This window comes from Thamnophis sirtalis, unplaced genomic scaffold (genome assembly GCF_051295495.1).
Source record: "Thamnophis sirtalis isolate CommonGarterSnake01/CBP01778 unplaced genomic scaffold, rThaSir2_p1.2 scaffold_2, whole genome shotgun sequence".
In the NCBI taxonomy this organism is placed as follows: domain Eukaryota; kingdom Metazoa; phylum Chordata; class Lepidosauria; order Squamata; family Natricidae; genus Thamnophis; species Thamnophis sirtalis.
Window position 1 is genome coordinate 26,731,210 of NW_028261382.1, and position 15,467 is coordinate 26,746,676.

A 15,467-nucleotide genomic window follows, 5' to 3' on the forward strand; every position below is an offset into this window, starting at 1 on the left:
ATATTCAAGATGGATTATCTTACTATTTCCTTGCCTACTTCCAGCAAAGGTGGCTGGGGAATTCTGGGAGTTGAAGTCCACCAGGATTAAAGCTGCCAAGGTTGCAGCCCCCCTGCCCTAAGGGTCCGCCTGGGGCCCAGCACTTTTCCATAACCTTCATAAGCAATTTAGACGAGGGCTTAGAAGGCCAACTCATCTAATTGGCGGACGACGCTAGCAGCGGTTTTAAAAATAGGCTCAAAATTCAGGATGTGGACAGATTGGAAGTCTGAGCCCCAAACGCAATTCTGTGGCGAGAAAGGCAAGGTTCTCCGCAGGCGATTCCTCCTGTTTAGTAGCTCTCTGGTCCGGAGGGCGGGTTGCTGAAGTCCCGCCCCCGGAAGTCCGCCCCTTTGGCGGCAAGAGGAGGAGAGGGAGACGCTCGGCCGTCTCCCGCGGCCCATGGCCGGGCACAGCGCCCTCCCGCCCGGCGCCGAATTCGGGGAAGGCGGGGAGCCTCCCTGGGCAAGCCTTGCCGGTAAGAACGGCCGATTGGCCCTTGCCTCTGAGCACGGGCAGAGTGTCTTTTGCAGGGCAGGGGGGAGGGGGTTGAAATTTCTTCGGGGTGCTGTGCCTCTTTCCTGGCTAGGCGGGGGGTGATGGTTCCTGGGCTGGAGGAGAACCGCCGTCTCTCAAGAGAGGACTCCAGGCCCCATGGTTCCCACCCAGGGAGGTCGCAGACTGGGGGTGGTAGTCGCTGGGATTGGTGCTGGTTCAACTGTGTGTGAGTGAGGGTAGGGGGGTGCAATTCCCATTTTCTGCAACAGAGCCGAGGAAGAAAGTACTTCTGAGCATGTGCAAAGTACTTTTGCTTGTATTTTTTTTAAATTTTCTATTTTATTAATTACATCCTTAGTGCATAACAGTGTGTTCTGGCTATATGGTTTGCTTAACCATACAGATTGCATTCTTTTTGTGGTTTCCTCTGACTTCTCTCATTGGGGCCAGAGGTTCAGATACAGTTACTATGATGTGAGATTTATAGATCAATTGAACACGTGAACACGTAGATAAAATAGGCAGGAACATTAGAGAACAGCTTGACCCTGTGCCCTTGAGCCATTACTTGAAGAAATACCATAATACAATATGTGGAAGACATCCTATTGGTGTTTGATTAAATGCTATCACAGAGCTCCAGAAGAATGAAATGAACATGAGCTTTTTATTTTTGAATTATGCTCAGTCAAGCCAGGGTCCAAACTGCCAAGATAGCTTAGTGAGTTATGCAACCACTGAACCTCTGCCAACTTAGGGATGACTCCGGCACACTCAGTGGGGTCCCAGCCTTGCCCTTGCAAAAGATGCAGTTCCTGATCTTTCGGACAAGGCTGGTGTCAAAATGTTTTGACTTCTAAAAACCAGTGGCTATAAAGGTATGGTGACAGACGGTCCTTTCAAAATACGTGTAAAGCATTTACCACATTCCAGATTTGCACTCTGCAGATCTGTGCACATATTCTGCCTTCAGAATAGTTTTGCAAGTTTAAACAGAAAAGGATGGATGCTTTTTAATGAAAAAAATGCATTTATTTAGATAATACAGGATTAAAAGATCCTGTATTAGAATATAATAAAACTCCGGTATAATTAATTACTACCCATGTTGTACAACAGATATCTTCTATTTTGATTTCTAATAAAGGGCTGCACAACTAAAAACAAACAATACAGATTACATTCTTAATCTCCACCCCTTTTTTTCCCAACCATTGATAAAACAGGTTTCATGTTTGATAATAATCTGTATCTTCTTCCTGTTTAGTTCTTTTTAAAAAAAAATTTTTTTTATTTTTAAAACAAAAACAAAACAACATATACAAAAAACTTTCCTCAATTTCGTCAAGCATGTCATTTGGTTACAAACTTTTGTACGTCAGTTTTTACAATTAGAAATAAGATCACTGGTTATCCATTAAACATAACTAAATACATCACTATCATTGAGCATTATGTGTTCAAGTTACCATTAATATTAATCATCCATAGAGTATACAATACTTATAGTGTGGCATATTCAACTCCAGAAATAGTTTTCCATTGTTAATCCAAGTAGTTATTGAAATATTTCAATTCATGTATGTATCAATTATTCATTACCTCATCATTAGTCCATTTAACATATAAAAATCTTTCCAGTATAACATGATCATTACTTACAATTATACATAGCGTTCAAACCATCCCACTCTTATACATTAAATACATAGTCATAAACAATGACTATAACTTCCTGTTTAGTTCTTAATGTCGGTCTGTCCATTTCTGCGCACTCTAATATTTTTCTTAATTTTTTCTTCATCTCACGGTGTTTCTTGGTTTTTCCAGTGATACAATCCTCGCTGCGGTCAAGATGTGCAATATTAAATGCATACTTTTCTTACCAGGTTTACCTGATATTATACCTAATAAAAATAATTCAGGTTTGAAATCTACATGCTTCCCTATCATCTTTTCTAGCCAATGATGTATTTTTACCCAGGGGTTTTTTTCCGCTTTAAGCACAAATCCACCACATATGATAGTATGTGCCTGTTTTATTTTTTACTTGTATTTTTACTCGCAGAAGGTGTGGTATTCCCATCCTTGACTTCTAAGGACTGACATTGGCAAGCTGAATTGCCTTGCGGGTGGGTGGGTGGGATTTAGAGGGTCTTCCTGTTCTTTTCACTTGTTTTCTTACCTGCCGCAGGTGGGCTGCCTGGAAACCTCGGCGAAGGAGCCAACCCCTTTTCCTTCAAGGCCTTCGTGAGAAGCCAGGAGCAAAAGGCAGCCACGGCCTCCTATATGGGCACCAAGAACGGCAGCCCCGAGGTGAGGGGGAGAGGGGGGGGAGGTGGTTTTTTTGGGGGGGAGGACAGGAAAATGGGGGGAAACTGGGCTTTTTCCCTCTCCAGAATACCCCACCCCCTTTTGACACTGCCGGCCTCAAAGCAAGTTGGCTGGGGAAAAAGAAGCAAGAAGTATTTTGCTGGCGGTTTAGAGTCAATTGTGAATTTGGGCAAGAGAAGCTGCAGGGAATTCCTTTAATACTGATCGATCAATGCAGAACTAATCAATGCAAAATTGATTCCTAGAGGAAGATTATTAGCAGGGCCCAATTGCCTGCCCATGGTTGCTGGTGAAGGACAGGCAAAGAATCTTTTTAGAAAAAACCAGCATCACAATATAAATAATAGCCATTTTCTCTGCTGATTACTGTGTTTTCGTTGAGCAGCAGTTTCAAATAGAATAGTGCTGGAAGGGACCTTGGAAGTCTTCCAGTCCAACCCTCTGCTGAAGCAGTTCTTCATAAGGAGTTGAGGGAACCCCAAGATATTGGAACAACCTGACATAAAACTTATTATCTGAGGAAACTTCCCAAGATATCGAGTGGAGGCAGACATTTGGCTGACCTACATAGCCCCTTTTTAGAAGAAGAGGCTAAGCCATAAAATCCCAAGGAATCTACAAAATATGAAAGTTGTTGATTGCTCTATTTTGTATACATGCTTCTAACTGCTTTCAGTGGTTTGAATTTGGGGGTTTGGTTGTAATTATTTTGATGTGTGTTGTTTTTGGTTAGGCTGCCTATATACATACATACATATATACATACATACATACAGACATTCATACATGATGGGAAGCTATACATTGAACAAATAGATGCATCCATGCTGTAGTAGCTGAACTTTGCTTAATGGAGTTCTTTAACAGTGTTGTTTCTCCTCCCTTGGTGAGGCTGCAAAAATGGTGGGGATTGACTTCAGACTGCCAAAAAAAAAAACATTTGGAAATCTCTCTTAAAAGAAGAGAAATGTAAGGGAAATGAACAGAGTGGTTCCTTCTTGTACAGCCAGTCCTTGACTTTACAACAATTCATTTAGTGATCAAAGTTACAACAATAGTGAAAAATGACTTATGACCATTTTTCACACTTGTAACCATTGCAGCAGCTCCGTGGTCACGTGGCTTACATTCGGGTGCTTGACAACTGGTTCATTTTTATGATGGTTCCACTCTCCCATTACCACGTGATCCTCTTTTGCGACCAGCAAAGTCAGTGGGGAAACGAGATTCACTTAACCATGTTACTAATTTAACACAGTTGTGCCGTGATTCACTTAACAGATGTGGCAAGAAAAGTAATAAAATGCAGCGAAAAACAAATCTCTCACTTAGCGACATAAATTCTGGGCTCAATTGTGTTCATAAGTTGAGGACTGCCTGTATTGGCTCAGGTGACACAAGTGGCCATGAATGGAGGACACTTTCGGTCTTCAGCCTCCTGGCTTTCCTCACATTCTTCGAAGAGTTCTGATGGAGTTTTTTACTGTCAATAAATGAGTTGTTATCGCCCTTGAGGGGATTTTTAGAAAGCTACTGTCATGTTTCCGAAAGATGCCCTAATTAATCCATGAGCCTCAAACCAAGTTTCAAAAGAAATCCAGTCATTTATTAGGAACAGCATTTCGGCAATACCCCATTGCAGTCAGATCTGATCTCATTTTAATTATGGCTGAACTTTACCCCTGTTTCCACCCTCCCCTCCCTCTGTGTCATAAATCACATTCACCAACGAGATGCACCCTCATAAGCCTGCTGTAGTAATCTGAGATCCGAACTCCAGCTGAAGGTATGCATGGAATGCGCTCCCCGTCTTTCCTCACCATGGCAACTACAGCTTCTGCTAGATCAGGGGTCGGCAACTCGTGGCTCTGGAGCTACATGTGGCTCTTTCATCCCTCTGCTGCGGCTCCCTGTCGCTCAAAATATGCATCACAACCGCCAATGTATGATACACACTGGCATGTGATTTATTGAGTTTTTCGACCGCCAGTAGACCAACCATGAATAATTCCAAAGAAAAGAAAAGTTTTCAGAAGAAAACAATGTTTAATAGTACGTGGGCAGATTCATTTGCTTTCACTGCTGACATGACTGGTAAACCAGTATGCTTAATATGTGGTGAGAAATTGGCAAACAACAAAAAGTTGAATGTTTGTGGCAGGTGGATAATTTAAGTTTGGCTTTTTACTGAGGAGGACTCAAATAGGCACTGAGTGTTTTATTTGAAAGTAACCTTGAACTCAGCATCTTCTCTTTTTTTTCTCCAGAGCTCAAAAAGGTTTTGTTGCATGCAGGAATAAAAATTTCTTTTCTCTGTAGCAGTTCATTGATTTCATAAATGCAATACACTATAGAGATTTTTTTTTAATTCTTAGCATAAAGGTAAAATATATGCAGCGTTGTCTTCATTTTAGATGTCAAAAGGGTTTTGTGGCTCTCGGTGTTTTCTATGGGAAATGGGTCCAAATGGCTCTTTGAGTGTTTAACATTGCTGACCCCCTGTGTTAGACAGTTTGGTGCAGAAAGGCCCTTTGGCCTCGGCGTAGGAAAGGCGTGAAATGCTCAGAATCCCAAATGTTTTGCTTTGCTTGCAGGAGCCATTGAGGTCCTGCCTCCTGCTGGATGAGAGCTCCTTCTTGGCCGAGTCGCTGGGGTCGAACAAGGACTTGCGAGAGCCGTTTTTTGAAGACCCAACTCCCTCGGACTCCTTGCTGCAAGATGAGGAGGATGACTGGAGCGGCTCCTATCAGCCCTCGGCCGTCGAAGAAGCCCACTTGGTCAGAGCCCCCAGCGCCTCACTCAGCAGCAGCCCAATAGACTCTTTCTACGGCAATGTCTCAGATCTCCAGACCTTCTCCCCAGAGCAGCTGGGAAGAAATGACCACGTCTCCTGTGGCTGTCTTGGGAAAGGGGACCAAAGCTCGCTGAGTGATCAGACGTCCCCAGAAGATGGCTTCTGCCGACTGCTGCAGCTGCGTTACCAAGAAGTAAGTGTCGTCGTCCTTGTGGGGGAAGCTGGCTTCTCCCAGACAAGAAGGCTAAATTCCTAGAAAATATAACTTGGCTGCATGCATATCCCACCTTTCTTCTGAGGTAACGTCTTTGGTTTCACCCCTTCGTTTTTATCTCCACAGCAACAATTTTATGAAATATGTTGAACTCATAGGTTGTTGTTCCGACCCCCTCCTCCGTCCAGTAACGAATGCCGAGACAAGCTTAAATGGAATGTACTTTAATTAGCAAAACACCAAGACCTCGGTGGCTGAAAGCCAAGCATAACAAACAGATAAGGACCTTGGCAGCAACTCAGGCAAACTCAGGCAGCAATAAACACAGATAAGGCTTGGCAGCAATCCAGCCTGCCAAGCTCACAGTACTGTCCTCCTGCGTTGACTTCTACAAAGAGGGCCGTGTGCACAAGTAGCTTTTATAGTCTGGAGAAGAGCTAACACCAGCGAAGTACAATCACCTCCTGTAATTGCGTGATTGTTCCTGACGCCTAGTAGCTCTTTAATGGCGTGCATTCAGGAACAACTCACTGCTGGCTTCTGGATCACTCTCCCTTATCTCCTCCCCACTGGTCCAAGGTTCAGGCGCCACCTGGTGGCCAACCAGTCTCTCTGCGCCCTGCTCGGAGTTGGAACCCTGTCCAGGGTCCTCCACATCTGCCAGAGCCGACTCATAGGGCCCCTCGCTGTCGGAGTCTGGTGGCAGCTCCAATGGCTCCTGCTGGGCCACAACAGGTTGTGATTAGTATAAAGATACTGTCAGCTCTTTGGGGTAGGCCAGACTAAGAAGTCAATGCCACATAGCCGTGATGGCTGTCACTGCCATATAGGCCTAAAATTACTTTTATTAGGATGGCTGTAATAACAGAAATTTGCAGTCCTGAATGCGTTTCCCCTCCTCACTTCCTGTGTACTAAGGAGGGCTTTGTCTGAGGCGTTTTCTCAAGTTACTGTTCTGCCCCGGACTTGGGTTTCTTTTATCTGATCACTGAGGATGCCCATGATTTGTTTTCCAACTTCCAAATACTCACAGGTCCAAAATGAGGGGAATCCCTGTTTTCTATTCCAAAGGTTTATCTCATCCTGTTTCGTATCAAATTTCGCTTCCAATCATTTGGTGGCATTCCCTTCCTAGCACAAAGCTTGGGATTCTATCCTTGCAAAGCTCCATTGCGATTCCTTTCATGAGGCTGAATGGGCAGGCTGGTGACCTGGTGTGTTCTTCATGGTCTGAGAAATTTTGGGTTGGCTTTTTTTGTTTTCCTTCCTGGTTGTGGTGTGGAATGTAGGAATGCAGCATCACACGGATTTTGAAGCATTGCAGGGTTTGCTAGGTGCTTTGTGAGAAACACAAACTTGGCATTTGAAAAGACAGAAATTTTGTGGATTTCTGTGGTCAAGACTTTTTCGCCTCTTTGGCTACTTGTCATTTCCTTGGTTGTGACCTTGGGTTGATTTTCTATCTTGCTGCCTATCCACTTTTTGAACAGTCCCTTCCCAGAATTCCCAAATCCTTCAACGCCTGAATCTTTTCCTCTTTTACATAGCTGAAAGAAGAAAATTCCAACTTAAGAAGTACACTAAGCCAAATTCAAGCTCTTTCTGAATCTCAGGCGGAAAGGTGGGTGTAAAATTAAGATTAGTAGAAAAATAAAACTTTAATTGATTAGTTCTCTGACTTGAGCCTCCTGAATCAAGAGAGAAAGTACATTTAATCCTGAGAAATAAACATAGCATTCTAAAAATATGAAGGCTTGTCTGACTGGAGGTGACCTGGTCACTCCAGAGTGTAGATTTTTTTTCTCCAGTTCTTTTTCCATTAGTCCCAAAGGATAAAAATCTGGTTTCATTTCTATGTCCATTTTCAGGATTTTCTGTATTAGAGTGTGAATCATACCTCCCGTTTTTTTGTTTTTGTTTTTTGGCTTTATCACATGTTTTGAGAAAAATATATTTGATATATTTTCTATATATTAAAAAAATGGTCAAGGAGACTATGAGCAACAAAAAGCATCTATTTATTTACACTTGCGCAAGTGAATTCTCGGAAAGGTGAGAATACTGAACAGTACAACAGGTGAGACTTAAATACACAAATTGTAGTCTCATGGGTATCATTAAGGTGCGTCATAATACAACTACATGAATGTACTTGGCCTAATCAATAACAATAGTTGGCAATATTGACAATAGTAGGCAATAATTAAGCTACAGCCCAAAAACAGATCTTCTGTGTTCCTCCTTGTAAAGTTTTCCCCTTCACATGCATGTCAAGAACGTACAATATTTTAAACTATATAAAATTCCCCCTCATTTCCTCAGTTCCCACATTTTGGACAATAACAAGGTAATAACCGAGCTTCCTGAACATATCTAACATCATATCCCCAGCTACGTCACATCCCCAGCCAGGAGACTTCCTAATTCCCACCTATTCTTGGCTAAGTCAGAGTGACCCAAGTTGTCATAATTTCAGCAAAACATGAAATGCTTTTCCAGCTAGTATTTTTCCATCTAAGCTATATAGATATGTATTGCAAGATCTCATTCAAAGTGGAATCTGTTAGGTTCATTCTTTTTTAGACAAATAATTCAAATCTGATCCCATTTCTTTCACATGTCCACCATAGATGATAAAAAGTCCCTTCTTTATTTTTACACTCCCCGCATTCATTTGACATGCCTTTATACATCTTAGAAAGCTTTATCTGGTGTTAAACATCAAGCCTGCTTTAAAAGGCATCCTGGCTGATTTCATGCTCCCAGGAGACAGCGAGGACAGAACTCACAAGACTCTGGAGCTGGAGCTCAAAGGTGGACTCATTCCTTCTCTCCACCAGAATAAGGTATCTGGAAAGGACTCTAGAGAAGAGCAAACGGAAAGAGGAGAAGGAGGCTCGTGAGCTGGAGGCCATGGTGCAGCAGGTGGAAGAGAATCTCCAGTTAATGACGGTGAGTCTGGGGCGCTGTGGGAGCCAGCCCTCTCCCGTGAATGGCTCTGTATTGGGGTAAGGTGGTAGCTGAGCCCGTCTCGTTCTGGGGCTCTGAAAGTGCTTCTCTCATCCTCCTGCCAGAATTAATAGGTGGGATGATCTTTGTGTGCCTCTATTTACCTGTGTGGTAGTCCTCTCCCGGTGCTAAAAACTGTGGATCATGTTTGCCCACAGCTGTTCAAATAAACCTTTCTCTGTTTTTCATTCCAGAAACGGGCCCTGAAGGCAGAAAACAGTGTCATTAAGCTGAAGCAGGAAAACATGCACCTTCAGGTACATAGTAAGGCCTCACGCCAGTGGGACAGATAGAAAAATTCTGAAGAAGCTCGGGGAGATAGAATACGGTTGGTCCTTGATTTACAACTGAATTTGGAACTGGAAATCTGGTCATAAGTCAAGCCTTCTATGGGACTGGAAGTGTTTTTCTAACATATTTGGTGGCACTTGTTAAGCTAATTCTGCCTTCTGGTGAATACTGTGGTCATTCAGTGAATCTCTTCATTCAAATAGCATTTTGTGCTGGAATACTGGAAAAAAAGCATGAATTGCATTCACACGGCAACTGTGGGACTCTGCAATTGGTTGTAAAGTCGATGGGTTGCAAGGCACGTGCCCTACAGTAAGGGTGGGGGGATGACCATTTACAACGGCCAGGGGGTTTCTTTATTCCATGGCAGTCATAAATTTGAAGTGTTTTTAAGAAACTGGTTGTAAGTTGAGAACCACCTGTATCCGAGCTTGTAAATGTAGATTTCGTAAATTGTGCAGAGTTCCACCAGTGAGTAGTCTCTGAAGCATATTTTCCTGGCTTGAATAGAGAGAACCTCTGAGGTTCAGGTGTACAATTGGACAGACAGACAGACAGCCTCTAACTGCTCTCCTCTGCTCTGTTTCTTCCCAAGCCAGCTAGGGATCTAAAATTAGCAGCTGCACCAACTTCTGGAATTGTGATTCTAGCTGGCTGTGGGTCTGTGAATTCTGAGCTGATTTTGACTCAGTGCTGCTTTCTAAAGCCAGTGAGGTAGAATGATACACTCTACAAAGCAACTTGTTTCCTGTAAATGCTTTTTTTTTAAAAAGGGGGCTTTCTAAAATAAATGTCAAGCTTCCTAACGATGTCATAACTGATTCATAATAATCGAGCCAATGTTTTAATACAAAAACCAGTGATTTATTGATGGCTTCATTAGGGAATATTCGTTCGCAGCCAAATCTTTGCTCTGTTTGTCTGCTTCTAAACTTTTCCTCCCCTCAGTCTGTGTCATCAATCATGTTACCCAATAGATACACCTATCTCAAACCAGCTACTGTAATCAGATCCAACTCTGCAGGCAGAATGCATGGAATGCACTCCCACTCATTCTGTCCCCATGACAACACGGAGAGTTTACAATAAAGATATAGGGAAGTAAATGATCGTATGCAAACCTCCTTGGAGGTCTTCCCTGGGCCTTGAACGTTTTGCCAGAAACACCCTTAGCTCGTGTCACGCTTTGAAAACTACAGGGACTGAAAAAGCAATGTTTGTAAAGTCCGTGGCTAATAAATGCTTCTCTGCTTACATGAAGGTTCAGATGGAAAGCCTCAAATCGGAGAACAAAGCCTTAAAGTCTGGCCATCTGGAAAACCTGACCACGGTCAAGCAAAATGCAGATGTTGCCTTGCAGAATCTCCTCTCTGTGATAACGAGATCTAAATCATCAATCAAGTAAGTCTTGAGTAGGAGAAGCAGATGAAAACACTGAATTCATACAAGATGCAAAGTTTTGTTTAACAAGCCACAGTTGGCTTAACATATAAAGGTAAAGGTTCCCCTCACACATATGTGCTAGTTGTTCCCGGCTCTAGGGGGCATTGCTCATTTCCTTTTCAAAGCTGAAGATATCTCTGGTCATGTGGCCGGCATGACTCAACGCTGAAGGCACACGGAACGCTGTTCCCTTCCCACCAAAGGTGGTCCCTATTTTTCTACTTGCTCATCTCCTTTTCAAAGCTGAAGATATCTGGTCATGTGGCTGGCATGACTCAACGCTGTAGGCACACGGAACGCTGTTTCCTTCCCACCAAAGGTGGTCCCTATTTTTCTACTTGCTCATCTCCTTTTCAAAGCTGAAGATATCTCTGGTCATGTGGCTGGCATGACTCAACGCTGAAGGCGCACGGAACGCTGTTCCCTTCCCACCAAAGGTGGTCCCTATTTTTCTACTTGCATTTTTACATGTTTTCAAACTGCTAGGTTGGCAGAAGCTGGGACAAATCACGGGAGCTCACTCTGTTATGCGGCGCTAGGGATTCGAACCGACAAACTGCTGACCTTTCTGATCGACAAGGTCAGCATCTTAGCCATTGAGCCACCGTGTCTCATGGAGTGGTACATATACCACTAGCCAATTTGTGGGTTTGTAATATATCCCACTTTAGCCATAAAAGCTAGTTAGGTGAGCTTGGGCCACTCCCTTTCTCGGCCTAACTCACCTCACAGGATTTGTTCTTGTAAGAAGAAGTAATTAGATATGTTCCCCACCTTGAGTTCTTTATAAGAATAATAAAGGTGAGCTATAAATAAATAAACCTTTCTGTTCCAATGGATTCCTTTTTAAAAATGGTCCTGGAGTTTAAACAAATTGTTATGATGGATGGGCTTTTCCCAGATAATGGTATGTTAATTCCTACTGCTGTTTTTTCTCCTTTTTTTAGTGTCTTCAAAACACATCTAACTTAAATATAAAGGTTAAATGCTGCCCTTTGGCTTCAATGTGGTAGCTACCCAGCGTAATGCTTGAATTACTCTTTACAGCTAGGGAAGATAATGTGTGTAGGAATAGAGGAAACGTTACATAAAGACATGTGCAATAAAATGCCATGATATCAGTAGCTGGTTACCTTGAATACCTATGAGCTCACCTAATTAGCAGAACCAGATGTGGGAAGAGAGGAAAGTTTACGTACAGACATGCGCAGTAAACTGCCAATGATCTCAGTGACGAATGACCTCAACTGTTTATTAGAACCAGGTAGTACCAGGAGATACACTCTATTGCCAAAAGTATTCGCTCCCCTGCCTTTACTCGCCTATGAACTTACTGCAAGTGACATCCCATTCCTAATCCATAGGGTTCAATATGACGTGGGTCCACCCTTTGCAGTTATAACAGCTTCAACTCTTCTGGGAAGAGGTTCAGGAGTGTGTTTATGGGGATTTTTGACCATTCTTCCAGAAGTGTATTCATGAGGTCACACACTGATGTTGGGTGAGTTTACGTGGCCTAGCACTTCGGGGCTGAGTTGCTGTCATTCCCAAACACTTCCGCGTTCTTATAATACAGCTGACAGTTGACTGTGGAATATTTAGGAGCAAGGAAATGTCACCACTGGATTTGTTGCACAGGTGGCATCCTATCACAGTTCCATGCTGGGATTCACTGAGCTCCTGAGAGCGACCCATTCCTTCACAAATGTTTGTCAAAACAGTCTGCATGCCTAGGTCCTTGATTTTATACACCTGTGGCCATGGAAGGAATTGGAACACCTGATTCTGATTATTTGGATGGGAGAGCAAATACTTTTGGCAACATAGTTGTATGTGAAGCATCTACTCTGGCCGGGATGGATTTAGATATTGACAAGTAAAATGAACCAATAAGATGCTGTTGCTATCCCTGCTTTTGCTTTGCTTGTTAAAACTGTATAAAAGCCAAATAAACTCTGCATAAGGCGGACAGACATTTTAGACACCACTGCTGTGACGGATTTCTGAAACCTACAAATGTGGGCTTTACAAACCATTGTTTTCCAGCTTAATTGATTTTGGCTTCAGCTGCCCAGCTGCTAAACTATCAATCAGTGCATTTATTTATAGAAGGATATACAGATTGGTAACCTTTATTCCAGAGGTGGAACTTTTTTACTACCGGTTTGGGCGCACTCACGCGACACTTTGGCACATGTGCAGAAGCATCCAGGCAGGTGGGTGGTGCCTCCCGCTGCCGCTACTACTACCGGTTCGCCCAATCCAGGCCAAACCAGCAACAACCCATCTCTGCTTTATTCTGAAACAGAACACTTGAATTCCCAAATTTTTAATCTTGGAAGAATCCAAAATGGCTGGAAAACAAGGTCAGAGCAGAAAACCTTGTACTGCACGGGGGTCAAGCTTGCTTGCATCATTTTTTGCCTTTGCGCATCCAGCCCATGGGTTTGACACCTCTGTTGTAGTGGCCCACATATGGAGGGGGGGATGCTTGAGCCATGGAGGCTGGGCCTGTGATGCCAAGAAGTCAGTTGTGACCTCAAAGCATAGAGATGGAGTTTCTTGTTTCCTTAGGTTTTTTTTTGGGGGGGAGGGGGGAAACATGGGAGTTTTACATTAAATTAGCCTATTTAAAGTTTTATTTGGGTTTTCAGCTCCAAAATAGCAGAATACAGTGGATCACCAGAGAGAGAGAGAGAGCAGAGTGTAAGAGAATATAGACTTGAACAAGTTGGGCCTGCCTGAATCCCTGCAGGCAGCAACATAATTGTCATCATTGTGCTTATTACTGTCGTGTGGAGGCTCTGCGTTCGAGGCCAAACTCTCCCCCCCCCCTCAGCCTCATTGATGTGGGGTCCACCGGCCTACCTCGCAGGGTTGTTAGGGAGAAAATAGGAGTGTTGCTTCAGAGAGGAGGGGGACAACGTATTTTTCAAAGCACCTGAAGGCCAGACAAGGAATGATGGGTGGAAACTGAACAAGCAGAGGTTCAACCTGGAAATAAGGAGAAATTTTCTGACAGTGAGAAGAATCCACCCATGGAACAGAAGTTGCCTTCGGAAGTTGTGGGAGCTTCATCCCTGGAGGCTTTCAAGAAGAGACTGGACTGCTGTCAGAAATGGTGTAGGGTCTCCTGCTTAGATGGGGGCTGCACTAGATGACCTACAAGGTACCTTCCAACTCTGTTAATCTATTAATCTTGTGTTCCTTCTAGGCAGCTGGTTTCTGGTGCAGAAGAACTGCAGCTTGTGGCTGACCTCCTGAGGTCTCTAGACAAAATATCTGAGATACCATCACAAGGAACCCCCTGAGTTCCCTGAGGAACCCCTCTCATTCTTGGAGAAAACTAAGATTGGAAGCTGGATTTTTTTTCAGTGGCTGTGATCTTTAACTTCTGAGACTGTTAAGAAGGTTGCAGCTCTTAGTTACTACATCTGGATTGATCAATGGAAAATATTTCATGATGTGCAAAAATAACTAAATATTTTCACACTTCACTGTTTGGCTGCTCATTTAGAGATTGCTTTAAAAGTCTAGTCAGGAATATATTTCTTATTTAACATGGGTGCCAGAGATATTCTCGAGCACACACAAGAGATATTATTAAAATTGTCTTCTATAAATCACATTTTTTGAAAACCAGCTGTTGTACAGGTGTAATAAAACCTTTCATTGCTTTTGTATAGCAAGGTATCCAAGATTTAACCTTCTGAATATAGAGTTTTGAAGCTTTTTAGTTTCTCCAGGTTTTGTAATAGTATTATTTTTTAAATTAAAATGAAACTGCAAGTATGGAGCTTGGTTTGGCTTATATTTTATGTTTTGGTCTCCCCCCCCCCCCCCAATCATGGTGAAGAGCAGGTCCATAGGCAAATGCCGCCTCTTTAAGGATTGATTTTGGAAGAATTAGATACGAATGTGAACTCTTTTGGGGGCTGAAGTTTCCATTTGCTGCCTGTGTGTTGGGAATGCACATAAATATATTTTTATATTTTTGTTTCTTATGATGACTGCTTTCATATATTTGGCTTTGTTATATACTGCTCAGAGTCCCATTTTTGTAAGATGGGCAGCCACATAAATGTGTATATATAAAAGCCAAATACCACTCACTCATCACAAAATCTGCAAACTGTAAAGCCTACAAACTTGAAATTCAGCATGGCTCTCTCAGCTTCTAAGTGCTTGCTAAGAAAGGGCTTTCGAAATGACCATCAGATCATCAATATTTCTTATATGGCATTATATTAACACGTGTTAATGCTAAGGAGTTAGACATTTCTACTCCACCTGAATGGAAGTCTCTTCCAACTGCCAGTTTCCTTATACGGCAGTGGCCAGTGGGAGTTTAAGACATTCTATTCCCTCTCCCCACCTGAAAAGAACTCTTTTCCAACTGCCAGTTGCCTTATAGTAACACCCTCTGATGCTAAAGAGTTATTTATATACATATATACACACATATACATACATACACACACACAACACATTAATTTGCAAACTTTAAGTTTCAATTTATCAAGTCCTATCAAATAGTTTCGTAGCCAAGCATGAGTATCCAGCTGGTATAAAATGCACCTCTTTTCTAGTTCATAGTGGTTTAGAAGTGCTAACTGACAAGCTGTTTTACGATTATTTGGAGCATTTTGAAGATAGTGTATTGAGTGGCTGAAGGAGAATTGTTTTACCTAGTCACAAAAAGAATTGAACAAACTAAGGCTTTCATTGCCAACTGCTGAGTGAGAAGTGCCAAAAACATGAATCTTGAGATTAAGTCTTTCAAGAAATAATTTTCTTAAAAAGATACTGGAGCTGGATGCATTATTTTAATTAGTATCCTTTAAG

General features: G+C 42.6%; 1 protein-coding gene across 1 annotated transcript; it reads left to right on the forward strand.

The window, feature by feature from the left end:
• Nucleotides 1-301: 301 nt before the first annotated feature.
• ENTR1 (endosome associated trafficking regulator 1) lies at nucleotides 302-13,934 on the forward strand. The gene is made up of 8 exons (XM_014064413.2): nucleotides 302-517; nucleotides 2,732-2,853; nucleotides 5,466-5,858; nucleotides 7,427-7,500; nucleotides 8,720-8,831; nucleotides 9,083-9,145; nucleotides 10,441-10,580; nucleotides 13,837-13,934. The coding sequence occupies exons 1-8, from the start codon at nucleotides 442-444 to the stop codon at nucleotides 13,931-13,933; spliced, it is 1,077 nt and encodes a 358-aa protein (XP_013919888.2). The 5' UTR covers nucleotides 302-441; the 3' UTR covers nucleotide 13,934.
• The last annotated feature ends 1,533 nt before the right edge of the window (nucleotides 13,935-15,467 follow it).

Coding starts and splice junctions, on each gene's coding strand:
- ENTR1 (XM_014064413.2), top strand. CDS start 442: ATGGCCGGGCACAGCGCCCTCCCGCCCGGCGCCGAATTCGGGGAAGGC. Junction 518..2,731: donor TCCCTGGGCAAGCCTTGCCG/GTAAGAACGGCC, acceptor TACCTGCCGCAG/GTGGGCTGCCTGGAAACCTC. Junction 2,854..5,465: donor CCAAGAACGGCAGCCCCGAG/GTGAGGGGGAGA, acceptor CTTTGCTTGCAG/GAGCCATTGAGGTCCTGCCT.